This window comes from Talaromyces atroroseus, assembly GCF_001907595.1.
Source record: "Talaromyces atroroseus strain IBT 11181 chromosome Unknown scaffold_3, whole genome shotgun sequence".
NCBI lineage: Eukaryota > Fungi > Ascomycota > Eurotiomycetes > Eurotiales > Trichocomaceae > Talaromyces > Talaromyces atroroseus.
The window spans coordinates 2,459,993-2,481,366 of record NW_017971435.1 but is presented as its reverse complement, the minus strand read 5'-3'; the positions used below and the strand labels follow the sequence as shown (position 1 = coordinate 2,481,366).

The window sequence follows — 21,374 nt, the reverse complement described above, 5'->3', positions numbered from 1 at the left end:
TAGTCAGTCACTATATAAAATGTTGTGATCGATACAGCGAGTACTCTGTAAACGCGATACAAGTAAACAAAACAAGGTGGAGGTCCGGCAGCCAATCACTGGCGAGACGTACCTGAAAAGCGGCGTCCTGATACGTCGATCTACTGCTGGTAATTTCACGTAATTTCAGTACCCCGCCAATTGCTCCTCCCCCGATTGTTTATCAGCTGCCTGAGCTAAGCTGGTGCTTATTTACCTGACCAACCATGATGTTGCTGGCCATGTTTGTTCGCTCTGCACACCTCCAGTCGCCGGAAGGATGCTCGTAAGCAAGTACTTCCATTGACTTATGCGAATGGCTCGATCTCAGTAGGTCTATCTGCGAGCAGGCAGAATATCCCGCTTCGTGCTTGTTCTGGCGGCGGCAGCAGCTAACATAGAGATTGATTTTGAAGGAATCCAAGAACAACGTCTATCTAGAATTCGAATCCGATCAATTTTTCATCACTTAGCACTTCTTACCATCTCTCTGCCGGCGCAGACTTGTACAAACTTGTGGAAGATAACCGCGGGTCCATTCATTACGACCGTCTCCTTGCTGGCGCCCTTGATTGCAAGGAGCGACGAATAACCTATTCTCAACGCGACTGCGCAGACACGCTTCAAGAACTTTATACAGATATACAAGACAACGTCTCAACTTGTTTCTCAATACTCAACCACATTGTCAATTGGGAGTTCTGGTGCAAAATGCAGGCGGTTGCAGATCCCGAGACGCTTTACACAAAGCAAAACTGCCTCGGTATGTCCCTATTTATGTAACACTCGCTTTATTTATGCCTTGTTCTAACAATTCACGTCTAGGCGGTGGAAGCTTTGGCAAGGTGTACAAAGGGTAAGTTACGATTGTGCTTTCCCCAGTCACAGTGTTTCTAAATGGGTTGTGTGCCACTAGTGTCGACAAGCGCACTGGTCAGTCCGTCGCGATCAAGATTATCGACGTCGAGAATGCAGAAGATGAAGTCGAAGACATCATCACGGAAATCTCTATTATGTCCACGATGAATTCGCCCTACGTCACCAAATATCATGGTTCGTACCTGAAAGGATCAGACCTTTGGATAGTGATGGAATTCTGTGCTGGTGGGAGCTGTTCGGATCTTTTACGGCCGGGAATCATAACCGAGGATTATATTATGATAATTGTCAAGGAACTACTGTTAGGACTGGACTACCTCCATAGTGATAAGAAACTACACCGGGATATCAAAGGTATGAGCCATGTCTGCTGACTTTTTATCAAAGTGCGGGGCATACGTGACTGATTTGTACTTTCTTAGCTGCCAATATCCTACTCAGTGGAAACGGTCAGGTGAAACTCGCTGACTTCGGGGTCTCCGGTCAGCTCAGCGCCACTATGACAAAGAAGAATACATTCGTGGGAACTCCCTTCTGGATGGCACCAGAAGTCATAAAGCAATCTGGCTACGACTACAAGGCAGATATTTGGTCTTTGGGTATCACGGCCATTGAATTGGCGACTGGACAGCCGCCTTACTCCGACATCCACCCAATGAAAGTTCTATTTCTGATTCCCAAAAACAATCCTCCTGTATTACAAGGGAATTTCAGCAAGGCATTCAAAGATTTCGTAGCTTTGTGCCTTCGGCGGGATCCTAGAGAGCGGCCGTCAGCAAAAGAGCTTCTCAGGCACCCATTCTTAAAGAAAGCAAAAAGGACGACATATTTGACAGAATTGATTGAACGGCATGAGCGTTGGCAAGCGATTCACGGGCGCGGCACTCCAGATTATGACGACGAACGTGCTTCTGAACAGCCGCCGCCGTCAAAGGCCACTTCAGATGACGAGGATCTATGGGATTTCGGAACTGTTCGGCCAGCTGGTAGAAACGCAGGTCTTCAAGCATTGAGTGGTGCAGCAGCAAATGTTCGCAATCATGGCCCAGACGCATGGCCTTCGGACCAGAGTCGCAACACCAAAGGCGAAGGCAATGATGTCGAGAATGTCTCTAAAGAAACACTTCGTGTTAATCCTCCCACACAGTCTCCCCAAAAACAAAAAGTCTCGATACCGTCCCCTCTCGAATCTCCAGCAAGGGTGCCTCTCCCTCAATCTCCGCTGAAGCCACAGCCAACACCAACAGTACCTGGGACACCATCGTCTCGTCTCGAACAACCCCCTATGTCCAAAGAGAAAGATAGCCCCGCAACAAAAGACTACGACAAAGCATTTCAACAGTCGCTCGCTTCGGACTTAACCTTTTTGCATCTCAGTGAATCACCCAGCGGAACTCCATCACACTCACAAAATCGACAGCAATTAGCACCTACTCCTCCTGCTAGTAGTATAGCACGCAAGCCAGTATCTGGCCCAGCACCAACTTTCATCAAAAAGGAAAACCAGCCGTCTGCCGGAACTCCAAATCAAAACGTTCCCTCGAAAGTCTCTGGACTTCCAGAACAAAAATCACTTCCTGCATTTCATCTCCAGTCATTACCAACGTCTCAGCCATTACGGCAAGCTGAACCACCAAGGGGCTCTGTAGAATCTAGAAGAAGCCTCGACTCTCAAGCATCATCACGTCCGGCAACACCTCCGACAGACATGAATACTCTAAGCAGAGCTGTAATAATCCCAGCTCTCGAGCATGCACTCCATTGTCGAGCCAAAGGAGTCAATGCGCTCATGCAAGAGCCTCGTGGGATGTCGTTAGAGGCGAAACAGCGTCACCAATACGCGCACGATAGGGTAAAAAGACTGGCAGTCAAAGCAGCCGGTATTTTCAATGAAATTGATCGACTGGATCAGGAAGCACCCGTCGATCTGGCAATGGGACAGTCATCATTCACCGAAGCGTTCCTCGATGCACTCATGAGATTCTGTGAGGTCGACACCGCGGATCCCGAGGGAGGCGCCGATATGTAAAAAGGCGGAGAAAGAGAAAGGAACAATCATATTTCTACAATGACGATATCCAATATAGTTTATACGCTGATGTTTCTGCTACTTTTATGCATGCCTGTTGTTTCCCGCTTTCAGAAGATAACTACATCACTATTGGAGTATTTTTTCTTTTCTATTTCTAAGTTTGGATATGAATCAGATCTGGTCTCGCACGTTTTTGTTCAAGAGAGGGATATCGCGGAACCCACTACATACATTCTTTGTTTGTTTTTGTTTATGATGCATTATCAACGAGTACTATTATGATCATTGGTTTTGGATGGCAATATATTTACTTTCTATGAATGATTAGTAGAAAAGAGATGGGAAGATAGATGTCTGTCTGTCTGTCTGTCTACTTACCCACAAGATATATACATGGTCATATACAACATCAGTTCATACATAGTAAAACCTAAAAGGTCTTGTCAGCCAGTCATGTTTTGTGTGTTACAGACTTATTTCAGCCACCAGGCTGCGGAAACAACCAATCCGTTTCCGGAGTCGGAACTAAATAGTTCGTAATATTAAATTCGTTGTTCCCAACGGCCGCAGTAAGGCCATGGATGGACATGGGGTTGGTGATGCCGCCATTATTCTGGTTGTCGCTTGTTGCTGTAGTAGTAGTAGGAGTAGGAGTAGTAGCCAACCCTAATGCCGAAAGTGGCGTTGGCATGTTGGGTACGCGAGGGACATTGAAAAACCCAAAGACGTCGAGGTACTCGAATTCATTGTTTGTTAAGCTTCGATTCACCATGAGAGGTGTGGCCGAGTCTGCTGCGCCGATTATTGAGCTTCCTCCTGCTGGTGCTGGCATGAGGGCACCTACGCCGTGGGAGTCGGATGGGCCATGTTTATTGTTGATGTTGTGACCGTTTCGCGGAGGCTGGCGAGATATGAGAAAGTCGAGGTCAAAGGCGCAGCGTCTCATATCTGCGAGGATTTTGACGGAGGATGGCGTGACGCGCTCGTTTTCGGTGCCCGCTGTTTGCTCGTACTCCCCGAATTCGTCCAGGACGCGCTTTAGGATTGTACTGTAGCGTTCTGCGACTTTCCAGTAACGGCCCATCTGCGCTAGCGTGTCAACGAAGACGTAGATGTCCGGGCTCACGGTGTGAGCAATAGTTGATCCGTGGACAAGCAATAGGCGGGCGGAGACCCAAAGGGAGAATGCAAACGGTGGACCGAGCTTGTCGAGCATGTTATTCTCAGCTACGAATCGAGTCAGAGTCAGGATGTTATCTACAGCTACTAGACAGCGTTGGCTAGCACTGTAAGATGGTGTGAATATAGGGGATCTTGTCGTGGGATATGCGGCTGAAGAATGGAGTCGTATCACGGTGCTGAAAACATGTGTCAGCTTCTCAGATTCCTCTATCGGGGGAACAAAAGCCACGGACAAGAGTGTACTTACGTCTGGTAGGTAGCGTGAAGCATCACCCAGTCGCATTGAAATCCTTTCTTTGTTTTTGAACTTTGAAACAAACGAGATGCGTTCTCGTGAGCGTATTCGGTGGGAAGATTGAATTCCCAAGCTGATAATTCACTATCTAACTTTCGATATGTTGCTTGCCATTCTTCGACGTCTGAGAGTGCCCCGATGTCTACCGGTCGTTTGAGGAACAGATGGATGCGAGACAGTATACCCAGTATTTCAATATAGAACCCAAAAGACCCTACATTATCGCCATGGCCACCAGTATAGTCGCCTCGATCACTAGTGGAACGAAACCACCTCGTCTCCACCGGTTGATTTCTGATAAACAATTCCTCACGGCAGGGCAGTCTCCGGTCAATTTCTTTCTCGTCCAAAGCAAAATCGAATGCAGTGGCGATAGTAGAATAACGATCCAATAGATAGACCATCCAGAAAAGGCGTCTACGACTTTCATCTTCAATCCATGTCTCCGGATCCGGGAGTACATTTGCTCTGAGCGTATAAATTGAGGGATAAATTGTTGAGTCGAGCGCCGATCCTCTTTCCACAGCCAAGCCCAGCTGAACAACAGAACGAGCTATCAAAGCTAGGAGTTTCCAGCCCGGTGGCCCATTTGAAGATCCCACAAAATCTAGGGACAGGATAACAAGGGCCTGGATAGCCTTGACTGACGAGTTTTCGAGTCCGTATAGTATCACCCTCTGCTTGGATGATTCGTGATACTGTTCACGATTCACAGCGTTCAGTCTTGGATCGTGGGAGAATCGCAGTGTTGTTGCCACGATAGCGTGAAGAACCACACGGTCTGCTTCTTCCAATGGAGACGGTCCAAAGAGCGTATCTAACGTGGATCTACGATGCAGGATGGGGCACCAACTGTTGATATGTTCAAAGTACAAATCTACCAAGGCGTAAAGCAAGTCGTAGGGAGGTAGGTCGAGTGTCGCATCTGAAAGGGATTTCTGCTGATTGTTGAAAAGGCTGACTGGAACGGTCAAGGACGAGTCATTATGCGAGTAGTCGGTCCCAGTTCCATCCGGAACTTGAGAGTGTGGTGTTGAGTGGGAAACACCGTTGGAACCCATCGAAGAAGGGTTTTGAATATGCACTGAAGAAGCCGAGGGGCTTCCAACTGCCACATTGCGCTGGTTTATGGCTGTTGAATCCACAAGTCTCGGTGGTCGCGAAAACGAAGAAGCTTCCCCCGTATACACCGTGGTCTGAGGACTAGGTCCCGCTGCAGATGAGGGCTCTGATGGTGAGCCATGAGAGGGATACGATGGAACTTGTACTTCGGAAAACTGGTTGTAGTCAGGCTGTGGTGCTTGATTGCGAATGATATGAGTCTCGATCAATTGAGCCTGTCTCTGGATCATATCTTCTAATCGGTCTATATTTACTTATTAGCCTGTGGCTAAGGTTGATGGGTAAGCGCATACCAAGTCTGTGCTCCAGCTCCTTGCCATAGCCTGCTCGCAAGCCTGGCTTTTTTCGCTCTTTGTATTCACATACTTGGTTATTACGCGTGCACCACCCACAGCTTGGCTGAGCTCGGTCTATTGATTCTTTAGCATAGTAACTAGAGTGAGCTGAGAAACAATGCTAGACACCCACCACATTTGACTTTTCTCTGTTTACACAATTCACACCTGACGATGTTAGTTCAGAAGATCCCGAATATATTGCCAGAAGAAATTCTAGTCCGAAACTTGGACTAACTAAAACGCCAAGGGAAAGACCAGTAGGTCGTGGCTCAGGGGAAAGATACGAATGTACTCACGAAACCATCAGAGGACGCTTTCTTTTTGCTCCGCGCGATGCTTGCTGCTCAGTCTCGGACTCCGCCGCCGATGAGTCTGCGTCTGGACTCTGGCCCTGATCAAAGTCATGCACGTGCCTTTCCTCATTCTGCGGGGAAGGCCTGTCTGTAGCCGCCATGGTCATGCTTCAGTAGTACAATGGCTGGTGTACATGAACGACGATTGAGACAGCGTTGCAAGCATATACCGAGATAGGGGATCACCGGCCCATCCTGACGACGTGCGGACAGAGGAAGGGAGAGCATACACAGCAATATCCAGGCTCTAGGAGATGGCAGAGACACACCGAGGGACACTTGAAAGTTGACGGACAAGTTTCTGCATGTTGCGCACACGTGCCTTCTCATTGGTCGGACCCCGCAAAAACACGGGTCTTGGCAAGTGCCTCAGCCAATCACGACTGGCCTTCCCCAGACTTGCCGTTAACAGCGCACTATACCGTTTCGGGATGCTTTCACGACGTGGTCTTCTTGTCCTTACTGATCAATGATTGCCAGGTATGTGAAGTAGCATAATTATTCCTATTCCTCGATATCAACAGAACAGGGCGAGTATTGTTGTACGGCCTCGGAAAGCGTCGGTTGCAGTGCAAAATCTCTCAGCATCGCGGGGTCGGAGGTGCTCGGGTTGCATTAACCCGAATCAGCCCTCTAGCTTGCCCTTTTGGGAAAGGGCAGCATCGCGGACTTATAACCGATGAATCGTATACCACGGCAGCTGAGCTTTCTCGACGTTTATATAACTATCTTCATGAGACGCATTTCTTATCATTTTTCACCAAGCGTGTACAACAGAAGGACAACATGACTGCTGAAGCATCATTCCCCACTATCAAGCATGTGCGGACATTTATTATACAGGGTGTGGGCTCAGGAGGAGACTACCACAATGTAAGCATGCACCTATATCGGTGGCCGGCTTCTAGATGCTAAAAGAAATGGGAACTCAGGTGAAAGGAGGACATTGGCTAGTGGACAGCTCGATATCAACTCCAATGGCGCGGTGGGAGGAATACCGCGCTTCCAGGACTAGCTGGGGTATTAATGTGCTGGGTTCGTTCTGTGTTGAGATTGAAACAAATGATGGAACCAAAGGATTCGCCACGGGGTTTGGAGGGCCACCAGCATGCTGGCTAGTCCATCAGCATTTTGAGCGTTTCTTGATCGGGAACGGTATATCTTCTCCAGGCAACAACTCAGACCAGGGCAGTGGCTAATTTTGGAAAATCTCGACAATAGACCCTCGTGATATCAATGACATGTTTGAGAAAATGTACCGCGGATCCATGTTCTACGGTCGTAAGGGTCTCCCCATTGCAGTCATCTCTGTCATAGACCTGGCTCTCTGGGATCTCCTAGGCAAGATACGCAAAGAACCAGTTTATAAAATGGTCGGTGGCGCGACCCGGAAGAGACTACATTTCTACTGCACTGGACCCCAGCCAGCAGCAGCAAAGGCAGCAGGCTTCATTGGGGCGAAAGTTGCTCTTCCATATGGACCAGACGAAGGTATCGACGGCTTGAAACGAAACATCGAGTATCTTCGCAAACATCGCGAAAGCGTTGGACCCGATTTCCCCCTCCGAGTAGACTGCTACATGTCCTTGACAGTACCTTATACGATTGAGCTCGTTAAGCAAGCCGAGGCCCAGGGCCTCAATATCGACTGGTGGGAGGAATGTCTAACCCCAGATGACTTTGATGGCCATGCTCTCCTCAAGAGAGCCCACCCAACTGTCAAGTTTACCACCGGCGAGCACGAATACTCCAGATATGGATTTAGGAAACTAGTCGAGGGCCGCAACCTAGACATCATTCAACCAGATGTCATGTGGCTGGGTGGTCTAACCGAACTCCTCAAAGTCTCCGCGCTGGCAGCCGCCTACGACATCCCAGTCGTCCCTCACGCCTCTGGATCGTACTCGTACCACTTCGTGGTCTCGCAGCCCAACACTCCATTCCAAGAATACCTGGCCAACTCGGCCGACGGCAGCAGCGTGGAGCCCGTGTTCGGCAACCTGTTTTTGAACGAGCCTATCCCCGTGAAGGGATACCTAGATTTGACAGATTTGGACAAGCCTGGTTTTGGCCTTGAGCTGAACCCCGCGGCGCCGTTGATTCCTGCTTCTACGATTCTGACTCCTGCGCCTGCAAGGAGCTTGACGCTTCCCACGCCATCTGAGGAGGAAGATAAGGCGAGTGGCCATAGCTAGACAAATTGTACCGTTACCAAATTTAGAATGCAATACGAGTTTCCATATGTATTCTGCCTAGCATGTCGAGAAAATTCACTCACTGATTTTTTTTTATCCTCTATCATTTCTTTTTAGTCTGTGTCAATCAAACCACGAACCTTCTTCAATTTTCTCCCCAGGGTGACTCTTCACTAAAAACTAAGACAATCTTAGCTACTACTACTTTGTAATAAGTAGTTTTGTCGGAAGTGGGTTGATAGCCTACTATGAGACCTCGTCCGTATCCATTGGGCCTAAGGTAGCATCACTAATAAAAGATAACCTAAGATTAACTAGATTATATTCCCACTTAGCTTAATCGTAAACAAGCTTTGATTGCCTTCCTGTGATGTTTGATTGGTGCAAACATTGTCAGGTACATACCAGTATTGACACGTCACTCTATGATCTAGGATATAGCTCCTGCTATTATATCCTATGTACCAAGAGACTAACCCTCTACCTCTCAACTGCTAAGACTTTTGCTGGACGCCACTAGATGGGTGCAATAACTCCGAATTTCCAGAATACGCTAATGCAACTAGTTGAGCCTAGTTTTGAAGCCCTAGTTCATGATGTAGAGGTCGTTCTTAGCAAATTTAATGTTGTAAAGCTCATCTTCCATTTACACAAGATCCATAGCAACGATATCAGAATCAGCCCCCAGATAGTCAACAGTCAAATGTCAAATCGGAATTAGTAAAAGTGAACAATTCAGCGAGTTATTTCATCAGGCTTAGCTGAACTATACAAAGGCCCCACCAGAAAGAAGCTTTGAATTTTACCTGTACTTCATAGGTCTGTCCAAATGCATGAATGTTTGACATGAAACAAGAGTACTAGCAGATAAGAGGTTGCAATTAGGCCATCATCACTTCCATGCTATGCCGGGCGAGGCAGTCCAACGAACGTGAATATCTCCTCATTGGTTGATTTGTTTATTATATTATATACTAGTTATAGTTACGAGTAACTAGAAATACTATGGAGGATGAGCCTAGTAGCGAATCAGGAACAAGTCGCTTCCACTATGCCTTAGTGTAATCGACTCGTCGACTTAGCGTCCCTTAATAGCCCAAGCCCCAGAGGCTAGAGCCTCATAAAGCAGATGCTAAGACAACCTTGGAATGCAATTGCGAGCTCATATGCACCTTGCATATTGGTGTAGAGTGGGCTCGGCTAATTCAAACTATACATAAATCGTAGTAAAAATGCTTTCAATGGAAGTAGCTTAGAGCAATATTTTTAATCTATGATATAGATACTGACTCCTGAGCTTTCTCATAGTTACTAGATTACTGTCAAGTACAAACTGTGTGAGCATTGAGTATGTTCATACTTTGTATACTAGCTAAGGGACTAACTATCTCCATTTTGTGCTTGTTAAACGTAGCTGACAGACTCAATCTTGCAGTATGTTATCTAGCCTTAGTCGTTTTGCAAGGTAAGTTCTGTAGATTCTGTAGATAGATTACGACTACCAGTCCACGATCCGGCCAACCACAGGCTGGAGAATAAAGTAGAAAAGTTGGGCACGTGAGTCCCTAAAAACGCCAATGCGAATACTTATTATCTAGCCAGGGCCCTAGTTCATGTTCTAACTTATACTGTATTTCATAAATTCATTTTTGAGTTGGGGGTACCAGCTTATGTTTTAGCTTATACTCTAGTTGCTGCTGAAGTGAATCCTGCCGCAACTTTGAGTCGTTCATCTATATTTTCTGAGGACTCCGCTGCATATGAATACGAATATCATTATCTCTTGTTTCAATTCTGTGCGTTATATCTATGCTACCCAAATACTCTATACTACTTGTTGCATACCGGAATAGAGATAGTACGAAGAAACTGGACGGCACCTACATTCGGATCCGAGAAGTAGAGGACAGAGTTACTGCAGATAATAAGCAATCTGAAAGGCAGCTTCACGATAGTCCACGCCGGAATAGCATGTTGGGGGCGGTTACAGTCCATATTTTGACTTGGTTAGACCTGCATCCGCTGAAACCTCTTGTTACATCTAGTGTGCATGAAGGATTCGGAGAGGAAAAAAGAGGACTTTGATGGGCCTAGCAACACCAAGCCCTAGCTCACGAGGCATAGAATATGAAATCTACGGAAATAAATGTTACATCCATATCTACCGTTTGCTTTCTTGAGATTACCGCAAGAGAAAACTATATAAGGAGGGTAGACCATCCATCCAGCTTGGCTTCTGTTCTCGATTTATTCCTATATCCCATCTTCCAAACTCATCCATTACTTTCTCCTCTATTATCCAAGAAAGAAACCTTGAAATTTTCTCTCTCTCACCATGAAGTCCTACACGACCTTGTCAGCGCTCCTTGTTGCAGCATCATCCATGCAACTTTGCGCAGCCTATGGATCAACCTATACCTTCCAAGGCTTCTCCGGAAACACGTGTGATGGAGACGCTGGGAACGTGGTTGATTTTCCAGATCCATCTGGCGATACAAAATACATCGATTTCACAAATCGCCATTCATTCCGGGTTACTCTAAGTAACGGCAACTATGGAGGAGAATATTTGGCCTATGCTACAGCATGCGTAACTGAGGACTGCAAAGATGGGCTTACAGATTACGTGTGGGAAATCGATGAGGCTGGCTGTTCCAACGTCAACACCGGAGGCGCAGTCAATGGATTTGCTCTCTTTACTACCTATGGTGGGATTTAGGTTATGTCAGAGCAGACGGGATGTGAGACTACATCGTGGTGAAAGATCTGACGAGCCTTGTGGTGATACTGTTGACACTGGAAGCCCGGCAAATGTCTACCTAGGTACTAGGTACCTATGGTGGGAGTCGAGTCATATTGGAGCAGGAAGGCGGCTGAGAGAAGGGATCTAGCTACAACTGATAGCCAATTAAACCTATATATATATATATATATCTAGAGTTTGACTATATAGGTTTCTGTTGTCAGGTCCAAGTCAATTATGATGCCTTCTCTTTCTCTCTTAACTATGTAGACATTCCGACATTACACGTTACGACAGAGTAGAAGAAACTGCAGCCTAAGCATGATGAACCCGCCGCCTGCTGGAAGAGTAGCTATGATCGAGCATGCGTTCATGCGTACTATAGCGAGCAGTTAATATACAATGATAGATAATGATATAGGCAAAGAACATACTGCATGTGTGAAATGATTTGCTTGCAGCACTCGGTGTAGATTAAACCGAAACACCGAGCCACGACATCCGCAGCCGTGGGGCATAAACTCTTAAGCAATATCAGAACTTAAAGCACACAAAATATCTCATGCGAGAAGAAAATAAGGAAATATATGAAGAGATTCTTCAATGATATGTTTTTTCAGCCTGTCAACTTGTATAGATGTTGATTGACCGTATCTCAACGGCTATATATATATATATATATCTAAGTTTCTGGTTTCCATTGTGTCCAAAAGACATGGCGACCCCCCAGCTCTTAGTAGACAAAGTATGCGGTATAACAGGCGGCCTGACAGGAATTGGAAGAGCGAGTAACCCTTTCTCTCCTTCTTATTACTCCTATACCTGTCGAACTAACCAAATCAACCACAGGCAATAGCCCTAGAATACCTCCGGCACGGCGCCAAAGTCGCCATTAATCATCTCGGAGGACCCAACGACGAGCCACTCGTCGAAGCTTTTCACAGCGATGCTGCTGCGGTTGCAGCGGACTCATCAACGCGGTTTATCACTGTCGCTGGAGATATCTCCAAGCCTGAGACAGGGGCCGATTTTGTGGCTAGGATTGTCGACGCATTTGGTCGTTTGGATGTGTTTGTTAGTAATGCTGGGGTTTGCCAGTTTGCTGAGTTTCTTGAGTGAGTTCCTCTCTTTCTCTCCATCTATTTATATATATATATATATACACATCATGGGTGGCAGACTAACTAACGAGGGAAAAAAAAAATAAAAAAGAATTGAACCCCCCCTCCTTTCCCAGACAGTAAACATCAACCTCTGCGGCGCATTCTACGCCACGCAAGCTGCCGGCCGCCAAATGGCACTCAAACAAACACCAGCCGGCGGCTCAATAATCGGAATAAGCTCAATATCCGCTCTTGTCGGCGGCGGACAGCAATGCCACTATTGTCCCACCAAGGCCGGCGTGCTATCACTCATGCAATCGACAGCGGTGGCGCTGGGCAAGTATGGGATTCGGTGTAATGCGCTTTTGCCGGGTACGATTCGCACGCAGCTTAATGAGGTGGACATGAGTGATGAGAAGAAGAGGGCGTATATGGAAGGGAGGATTCCGTTGGGGAGGTTGGGGGCGCCGAGGGATTTGGCTGGTCCGGCGGTGTTTTTGGCTGCGGATGAGCTGAGTGGATATGTGGTGAGTATATTCATGGTTCTATATGTAGAGCGTTGTCTGGTATACTGACTTATTCTTAGACTGGCGCTCAGATACTGGTTGATGGGGGCCTGTTTGTGAACTTGCAATAATGCTTTCATCCGCGAGGATTGAATATATTCAAGTATAGTTAAAAATATGCTCGCTTACAATGATTGAATGTTGGCTGGGATATTTTGTATATGATTGCCCTGGCAATCCGTACGTAGATACATAACTTCATAGCGTCGATGAAACGTGAAGTAATAAGACAGACAAATGACAAAGAAATAAGAAGAGTACTAATAAGCAGAAAAAAAAGAAAGAAAAGAAAAGAAAAAAGACAAATCGCAATCACAAGACAAGAAAAATGTTATGTATGTATACAAAAGGGTAAACCACATGATTTACCTCATTCCATGAACAATTATCATCGATCATCGTCAAAGGAATTTGCCTTTTCTTTATTTTCATTTTTTTTATTTGTTCATTTCAAGATCATGCAAAATCCTCCATCGGCTTATCTTCCAGAGTAACACCCTTGAACTCGCCGTCAGGAGGGAGGCTGCTCTTGATTTCGCTTGGAGGATGGCTACCGCCTGCGCGCCGCACATGGCGTCCACGGGTCAGTGAGTCGCGTTTCTCAACGGTTGTTACGCTCGCGGTAGGTGTAGGCGAGCCTTCTAAACTGTTTGTAGGTTCTACTGCGCCTCCTGCAACGTCATTGGTAGGGGAAGAGGAGGAAGTCGAGACATCAGGTACAGAAGAGACTGCAGCCTTATCATTCTCTGCAGACGATGTTGTGGCACCAGTTTCCGAAGAATCCTCCTCAGCAACCTTAGTCTCTATAGCAGTGCTTAGATCGCTTGTAGTTGGGACATCAAGACTCTGTCTGGTTTGTTTTCGCTCCGACCCATGGGGACTGCCGACGTTTATTGGAAATCGACCCGAGGATCCTCCTGACGATCCATCCGTGGATCGGTCACGACGGTGTCGGGCACCCGGAGCTGGGCTAGTTGCTCGACTGCGGCTTGCGATAGCGCGATTCCGGGCTTCCACAGCAGCCCGACGGTGGCTTTCGTCGGTGCTGATAGCCCGTGGACGCGCGGCGCCGGCTCCGACTCCCAGGGCATTTGCACTCGACTGGCGCTTAAGCTCGCCAAAAATGGCGTCCTTGTGATCAAACAAGTCGCGGATCAATCGATAGCTATGACGCTCATTGATGGTTAGTGTGTTCTCAAGGCGAGGTCGTAAAACACATGGCGCCAGCGTCTGAGCCAGGGCAGTAATGTAGGCTTCGTCAGCGGAGGTCAGGTCGATTAATCGTGTGAAATGGGTCATGAGAGCATCAAGCGTCGCTATGTTGTTGAGTCGCAGCTGGCCAAGAGTGCTCTGTAGCACCTTGATCCTGCCTTCTTCGGACGTTTCGTTGGCTGTGGTTGAGTAGACTGTTTTGACTATTTCATAAACTTGAGATGACACGAGGGAATCTAGAGATGTCAATCGGAATTAGTAGTGAGATAATTGCGAGTATGCAAAGCAGAGTGCGTACCCGGAAGTTCAAGAAGGTATAACTTTAAAACGCTAGCAACAATGGGTATCTCATATTTTTCTAAAATGGCACGGTGATCTCCTGCGCTGTTATTCAGGGCCAGTCGGAGATGATGCGTGGCAGCGAGAGGAACGTCATGCAACCAGATTGCTCGTCGTGCATCATCGCCCTCGAGGTCTGGGTAGTCTAAAATTTAGTTAGCTTTGGAAGACATTTACTCAGGCCAGAATATAGAACTCACGATTGTCCAGGAATGTCAGAATATTTGTCACAAGGACCGGAACTCGCTTCCGATCAGCTCTAGCCCTAGCTTCAAGGTCGACTCCGAAGACTTGATCTGATGGGATTTAGTACAAATTCGAATAAGATAGAAAAAAAGCAAGAAAAGAAATAACAGAAACCACTCACCACCGACGGAACCATAATAGTTCTCATACGGTTGCACCTTGGGGACGAATCCGCCAGTGCGATAATTCTCAAGCAGATATCTCAGATCGCCCAACGGTTGAATGGTCTCTTGATACAGCATCATGTTGTCGACCGTGCTTTGCAAGGCAGGGATGACGTTGCTAACGGCACCGGAGAAATCGAGTACTACAGACTTGATTGCTTTGAGACGGTCAAGCTCGCAGCGTTCCATGAAGCGCAAATGGTCGATAATCTCCTCTTCAAGAATGCATCGTATTTGATCCAACTTAAGCACAGCGGTTTTGTAGCGGTCGTCCGCCTCACGAGCTTCACGGTGAAGTTTCTCAGCCGGCGTTTCATCTGGGTGTGGGTTGTTCAGAGGGTTCCAGCCTGAGAGGATTTCCGAAACGCTTGTAATTGTTGGAGATCCTGACGCTTCGTCATTGGACATGAGCGAGGTCATGCGAAGAAGAGGCTTCTTATTTTCGGGGACTCCAGTGATCTGGAACACCTTGGGTCTCCACTGGTAGTTCATACGGCTGCTGTTGGCAAAAGTATTGCCCATATTCCCAATCAAGCGCAAGAATCCAACGTCAACCATATCCTGGCCAATCCGCTCAGCGTAACTGACACTCGACGCTCCCATTTTCTTCTGCAGGTATTCAACTATATCGGCACCTGATGAGGTGTTTTGGTAGGTACCCAGAATTGGCACCTTGACTTCACCGATCTTGATGTTGTTGAGCATATCCGAGAGAACTCCCTTAATCTGTTCGGCGCTATAAGACTGGTCTCCCAGGTCAAAGAATTCCGGCTCTTCTGGTTCTTGAGGAGGATCCGTAAACACAATTTTCGGTGCCGCTGGCTTTCCCTTGGGGCTAGAAGCTTCGGGGCTCTGAAAGGCCAATTTATTCTCTTCCTCGAGGTCCTCGACAAGACGGCATTTGTTGAAATATTGACTGCGGAGTTTCTTCACAAGCTCCGTCTGCTTCATGTGGTCTTTGATGCGTGCTTGCAGGTCGTCATGCGAATTCTGGACTCGTGCCGCATGCTGATCGCACCAGCGCCCGAAAGGGTTGACTACAAGCTCTCGGATGTTGGAAGAAATCTTCTGGTGGTTCCTGGCAGCCTCGATCATTTCGCCGCGAATACCTTCGTAAGCCTACACAAACAAACAGTTGTTAGCTAGCCAATATCAAATTGGGAGTGTTTTTTTTTTATCCCGCTTGCCTTTCGCACACTAGCACCCTCATCTTTTGAGAAGCCAGAGTTTATGCGGTCCACAGCTGGGGCTATTTCCCCGAGTCGTGAGCTATAAGCTTCCTCTGCATCAGCCCGCAGACTAGCGACAGTCAAAACTTGCCTGTTCTCTGCGATGCCCTGCTGAAGTTTAGTGTACAGAACACCCAAGCCAGAGGCATAGTCGGGCGTCCAGAACGAGTCGGCAAAGCCTGGCATTGTGAGATACAAAGAGAAATATCGACGTCGCCGATTTCTTATAGCAGCTATATCCCAGGGGAGCTGCAGTCGTTATAGCCGCAGCAGGGGAAGAAAAAGCAAGCAAGAACCCGTTTCAAGCAACACTGCGAGGGTTCTGAAAAACAGGACCAAAAACAAGCAACACGAAAACAGTGGGAAAAAAGGGAAGGAACGACGTTAGCGCTCAGGAGGCGCGCTCGTTTGTGCAAAATTTGCTGGTGGTGTTGTTGTGGTTGCGGTTGCTGCGCAAGCTTACACGTTACGAAGGCTTAGCAACTGCTGGCGCTGGCAGAAATATGGCCTTGTTGCGGTCACGCAGCCCGTGTGCTGATTGGTGCTACGTCAAGGGTCGGTCTTCAGCTGCGGGGTTACGTAATCACGCGCTTATTGGCGGGCTCCTGAATAGAACCACGTGCTAAACCCCTTTTGGTGTGTTTAATTTTATATATGGAAACAACGAATTTAACTTCGCGGGCTATTATTAGAACCGGCTTTACTCTGTTGAACAGTTGGAAAAAAATGAAAATTGAAAAAATGAAAATATACGGAGTCTATTGGTAACACAACATGAGTGGAAACTACGTAGGGATCATGAAATCTGTATAAAGTCACTTTAAAAATAGCAAAGCGAACCCAAAGAGCGCGGAACTGGGCTACGGCTCTGCTGCCCCTGGGCTAAAGAGCTTGTACTTGTGCAACAACTACAGTACCTTAAAGTCAGATTTGACCACCACACAAAAAGACTTCGGATGGAGCCGAGTCCGATCTGCAGGCGTTTTCGGTAACTAGAGGACACCAACTAGGGAGTCACTGTTGTGGCTACCAACCTTGGAAGGATTGCTAAGTTAGTAATATCACATGCTGTAAATTGACAAGTTCTATGGGGAAGGGCTTAAGCCTGTTTAATTATTATTATGTGTCACGCTGCTAGGTTTGGTCATTACTTGACTGTAAAGAAAGATTATTCCAGGCAAGATGAAGCTATTCAATATGCCTACATAGTATTCCCGGGATCCTCCACTCCAATAGTTTGTTTCACAACCTCCCGAGGTCCAATCCAACACATCACACATCACTACGACAAATACCAATTCCTCTAGCCACAAGATTGAAAAGTGACTAGCAGCGCTCCATTTGTTCGTTCCCCTTCCAAGTTCCACCACCAGGTTTGTAGCCACGCCGGCCCGGCATCAGGACGTCAACTACCCTGCCCTGCCCGAACTTGACTCGATTTTAAATCCCATCAAAGTAGTGAAGAGCAAGCCCATCCACCGCACTTTCAGTATTAACATTGGTCCGACCAAACTCAGAAAATTCGCCAATTATACTTCTCGAGTCCCCGTACTATAATCTTTAGCTGGGCATGCTGTTGCATAAGCTAAAACTAACTCACCATCAATGCCATCAACCAGTGTAGCATGCATATTGATATATTCGGTGTCGTCAGAGGTCTGTGGGAAGTCAAGCACATCTCCTGCATCGCCATCACACTCATTTTCTGAAAAGGCTTGGAAGGTACAGTATCCATAGTCTGCATAACAGGGTTGTATCGTTACTGCTGCGACAAGAAGAAAGGGCAGAAAGGAAATCGCACCTCTAAATGCAGCGCCTCTGTTATAAACATGAATTTGCAATGAAGTCTATATGGGATCTTGGTCGGTTTACAGCATGCGAAGCTGGGTCTTCTCCTGGTCCTCGGCCAGTGGGAGAATCGCTAATATTATTAACCAGGGAAATGGAGAGATAACATGTCTGTAGCACAGGAATATTTGAGATTAAGAGAATCTTGTCAATAACTATGAGAGGTATAGAAGGGGCGAGGTCAGATCATGCATGTCAAAGAACACTAACAGTCCTTTCTGGCAAACCATTCCTTCTACTTTATGTAAATTGTACCGAGCGCTTCCCCACTACTAGACCGATGGACTGATCCCTGTAATTATCCAACATGTGTAATTATGTAATGAGCTTTAGTTCTGAACCCTTGTCAAGCCCCCATCTTCTAAAAAATATGGGTCCTTTCGGGAGGCTGCCGGTCCCGGCTTGGCATCATCAACGCCGGGGAGACGTGTATTACTCACTGTATCTGGGAGACTGATAGTTGGATTGAAGTTGAATACTTCTATTCACTTCAATGTTAAAAGGGAACATAGATCCTCTAGTAACTGAAATAATAGCAAGATTCTGAAATATCTCTATCCAGGAAACCAAGCAGTTCTTCTCTTCTCATACGCAACTATGTACCTTAGGTATTGTCTTACCTCCGCGCCCCACACCACACGGGGTACATATGTGATTGATTGGAATTCAGCACGTCATCAAATCCGACAGTTCATGTTCTTATCAACATCTGGCGCGCGACAACAATAGGAATTTTTAGATATTTTTTTTCGGAGCAAAGCTGGTTTGTTACTGATTTGCTATTGTCGATATTAGGGATCTTGCGCAAATTGGTTTTTCATTCCAGCATTTCCCACCCTCTTGTAGGAAAATCGGTTAAAAAATAAAACACGCTGTCAAAAGAGGGTTTCCCTAATACGACTAGTAATTTGTCACTTGAGGTTGTTTGTAAATAATAGGTACATGTAACTCATCCTTTGGAGATAGGGTTGTTAGTATTACCGACTTAGCCTGTTTCCAAACCTACCTATAGCCACACTAATTGCAAAATAGAAATTGAAAATGAATTGGGCACCTGCGCAAGACTCTTATTGATTTAAAACCTCTTATTATTCCAGCATAGCGACAGGATCAGCGGCCCACTGCCAATATAAGGACTAATCTTTCCCAGAACTGAGCTGGAGGCCATACCCAATACACAGGATTGAGGGAAGCAATTGAAGTGGGTGATTTAAAACTTATACATGCCAGCTTAACTTGTGAAAAGAGTTGTCATATAGCATTGATATAATATGTTAACAGGTCTGAGGGGAATTATAGCTATAATGTGATATCTGTATACATTAAAAATCGGAGAGCCGCAATCACGAAATCGAGAGGTTATGGGTATGCTTCTTAACAGAACAAGTGCCAGGTCCTCTTCCACAAGGGCCATTGCGCCTGTTCCGCGCGTTCTTGGTTAAGAAGGTCCTGAATATCGAGCTCACGACGACCAGTAACCAAGTCCATATCGGCGGCTTTGACGAATGGGGTCTTGAAGTAGAGCTTGTAGGGGATGTAGAATGCAATGACAATTGGGGCGGCAAGGTACGCTTCGAAAAAGTTCTCCACCAAGTCAGATGCACTGTCCGAAGCGTATCCTACGGGAGCGAACCCAACCCAGAACTGCGCAATCAAGACAAGACAGTTGAAAAGGAAGCCCACCCATGACCCAATGACACCCACCTGGGATCTGAAGGGGATCTCGTCAAGGCTGTGACCCTGGGCTTTCCAGCCTTGGCGGTAGCGAATATGGCACAAACAAATGGAGCCCCAGGTAAAGATCGAAGACAAACCTGAGATAGCCACCATCCAGTTAAAAGCATCTTCCTCCTTGTCGGACGCGGCGAGGTAAGCCAAGAAACCGAGAAGGGAAGCCACAATAATGGAAAAGATCGGACGTCCTTCGCGGTCAATGTAGGCCAAAAACCTGGGTGCTTGTCCCTGCTCAGCGAGAGCGGCGAGAGTTCGCGATGATCCGTAGACAGAAGAATTGCCGACAGATAAAACGGAGATCATAATCACAACATTCATGACTGAGGGCAGGCCACTAATGCCTGCATTTACGATAGCTATGACAAAAGGCGATGAGTGTGCATCGGCCGAACTAGATCCGTCCAAAAGTCGAGGGTCATCATATGGGACCAACAGACCGACTAGAGTCAAAGCCACAATATAGAAGAGAGCAATTCGCCAAAACACCTGCTTGATGGCAGAGGGGAGCGACTTGCGTGGGTTCGCGGTCTCAGCAGCAGCCAGACCGACCAATTCGGTGCCGGCAAATGCAAAGGCCGCATTGACAAAGACACTGCAAAGGCCCTTGAATCCGTTGTGGAAGGCTCCTGGATGATGCCAGTATCTGCCACCAATGTATCCTTCATCAGGACCACCGCCGCAGTCCAGGATAATGCCCAGAATACTGGTAGGAAGGTATAAAGTCAGCTAGGGAAAAAAAAAAAACCAATCGAAATATAGGAGTACAGGAGGGAAATATAGAGCCACGCACATGAAACCAATCACAGCCGTGATTTTGATAATAGCGAATATAAACTCGGCCTCACCATATCCTCGCACACCAAACAAGTTGATGGCGATGATGAGAACCAAGAAGATCGTGACCCAGGCAGCAGGACTAATGTGATCGGCGCCGGGCCAATATTTAATAGTCATGGCAGCGGCGACGATTTCCAGGGGTAAAACGACTAGCCATTGTAGGGCATAATTCCATCCCATAGCAAAGCCCCAGGCGGGGTCGAGAAAACGGGTCGAGTAAGCGGAGAAGGAACCAGCGACGGGGAAAAGCACCGCCATTTCTCCCAGGGCGTGCACAGTACAATACAACATGACGCCAATCAGGATGTAAGCAATCAGCACGGAAGCCGGGCCTCCACTTGCCAGCACGGATCCAGACGCCACAAAGAGACCACTGCCTGCAAGTACACGAGATTAGCGGCCGTCTCTATCTAGACATAAGAATCAGAACTCAGATCTCTCCCGGGTGCTTACCGATTGAGCCGCCAATAGCAATCATCTGCAAGTGGCGGCCCTTCAGGCGCCGCTGCAGCGGCGACCTGGCCGTGTTCTGCGCGGCGGTTTCAAGATCGATAGCATTGCCAGTGGCGCCGGATTGACCACCTCTAGTGACATAGGCGTTGGGATCGCGCTTGAAGCTGTCGACGAATCGCTGTCTCCAGTTGCCTGCGGGCTGCGAATCGCCATACGCCGGAAGATCGTCGTCGGCGATGGGCACAGGGCTGCTGCCGCCAACATCCTTTGGCTCGACAGACTTGTCCATGGCGTTCAACTAGCTCGCGACTAGCCAGTCGACTGCTTATCTTCACGGCTAAGCGTGCTGAGGAGGTTATCAGCAGGAGGCCTGTGGGAGAGAGATAGAGGAAGAAAAAAGGTTTTGACTTTGCGGCGGTGGTGGTTGTGGCTTTCTCTTTAGCTTGGAAAGGGCAAGAGCGACCGGGCCACTGCAGCTGGGCAAAC

At 47.3% G+C, this 21,374-nt stretch overlaps 7 protein-coding genes across 7 annotated transcripts; 4 read left to right on the top strand and 3 right to left on the bottom strand.

Moving 5' to 3' along the window:
- Window positions 1–245: 245 nt before the first annotated feature.
- UA08_03893 (hypothetical protein) lies at window positions 246–2,926 on the top strand (the record flags this gene model as incomplete). Its single annotated transcript, XM_020266244.1, has 5 exons — window positions 246–304; window positions 492–781; window positions 844–874; window positions 935–1,251; window positions 1,320–2,926. 5 exons carry the CDS (start codon window positions 246–248, stop codon window positions 2,924–2,926), a joined length of 2,304 nt encoding a protein of 767 aa, XP_020121729.1.
- A 481-nt stretch (window positions 2,927–3,407) lies between these two features.
- On the bottom strand, window positions 3,408–6,320 carry UA08_03892 (hypothetical protein; the record flags this gene model as incomplete). Its single annotated transcript, XM_020266242.1, has 5 exons — window positions 3,408–4,287; window positions 4,359–5,772; window positions 5,822–5,938; window positions 5,997–6,031; window positions 6,163–6,320. 5 exons carry the CDS (start codon window positions 6,318–6,320, stop codon window positions 3,408–3,410), a joined length of 2,604 nt encoding a protein of 867 aa, XP_020121527.1.
- Window positions 6,321–7,005: 685 nt separating this feature from the next.
- Window positions 7,006–8,414, top strand: UA08_03891 (L-rhamnonate dehydratase; the record flags this gene model as incomplete). The annotated part of the gene is made up of 3 exons (XM_020266241.1): window positions 7,006–7,092; window positions 7,152–7,374; window positions 7,441–8,414. The coding sequence occupies 3 exons, from the start codon at window positions 7,006–7,008 to the stop codon at window positions 8,412–8,414; spliced, it is 1,284 nt and encodes a 427-aa protein (XP_020121526.1).
- A 2,335-nt stretch (window positions 8,415–10,749) lies between these two features.
- Window positions 10,750–11,133, top strand: UA08_03890 (hypothetical protein; the record flags this gene model as incomplete). The annotated part of the gene is made up of 1 exon (XM_020266240.1): window positions 10,750–11,133. One exon carries the CDS (start codon window positions 10,750–10,752, stop codon window positions 11,131–11,133), a length of 384 nt encoding a protein of 127 aa, XP_020121525.1.
- Window positions 11,134–11,872: 739 nt separating this feature from the next.
- Window positions 11,873–12,897, top strand: UA08_03889 (L-rhamnose-1-dehydrogenase; the record flags this gene model as incomplete). The annotated part of the gene is made up of 4 exons (XM_020266239.1): window positions 11,873–11,902; window positions 12,007–12,272; window positions 12,370–12,787; window positions 12,847–12,897. 4 exons carry the CDS (start codon window positions 11,873–11,875, stop codon window positions 12,895–12,897), a joined length of 765 nt encoding a protein of 254 aa, XP_020121524.1.
- A 385-nt stretch (window positions 12,898–13,282) lies between these two features.
- Window positions 13,283–16,202, bottom strand: UA08_03888 (hypothetical protein; the record flags this gene model as incomplete). The annotated part of the gene is made up of 5 exons (XM_020266238.1): window positions 13,283–14,274; window positions 14,337–14,522; window positions 14,578–14,673; window positions 14,745–15,906; window positions 15,984–16,202. 5 exons carry the CDS (start codon window positions 16,200–16,202, stop codon window positions 13,283–13,285), a joined length of 2,655 nt encoding a protein of 884 aa, XP_020121456.1.
- A 3,036-nt stretch (window positions 16,203–19,238) lies between these two features.
- On the bottom strand, window positions 19,239–21,177 carry UA08_03887 (General amino-acid permease GAP1; the record flags this gene model as incomplete). The annotated part of the gene is made up of 3 exons (XM_020266237.1): window positions 19,239–20,301; window positions 20,389–20,812; window positions 20,889–21,177. The coding sequence occupies 3 exons, from the start codon at window positions 21,175–21,177 to the stop codon at window positions 19,239–19,241; spliced, it is 1,776 nt and encodes a 591-aa protein (XP_020121457.1).
- Between the last annotated feature and the right edge of the window lie 197 nt (window positions 21,178–21,374).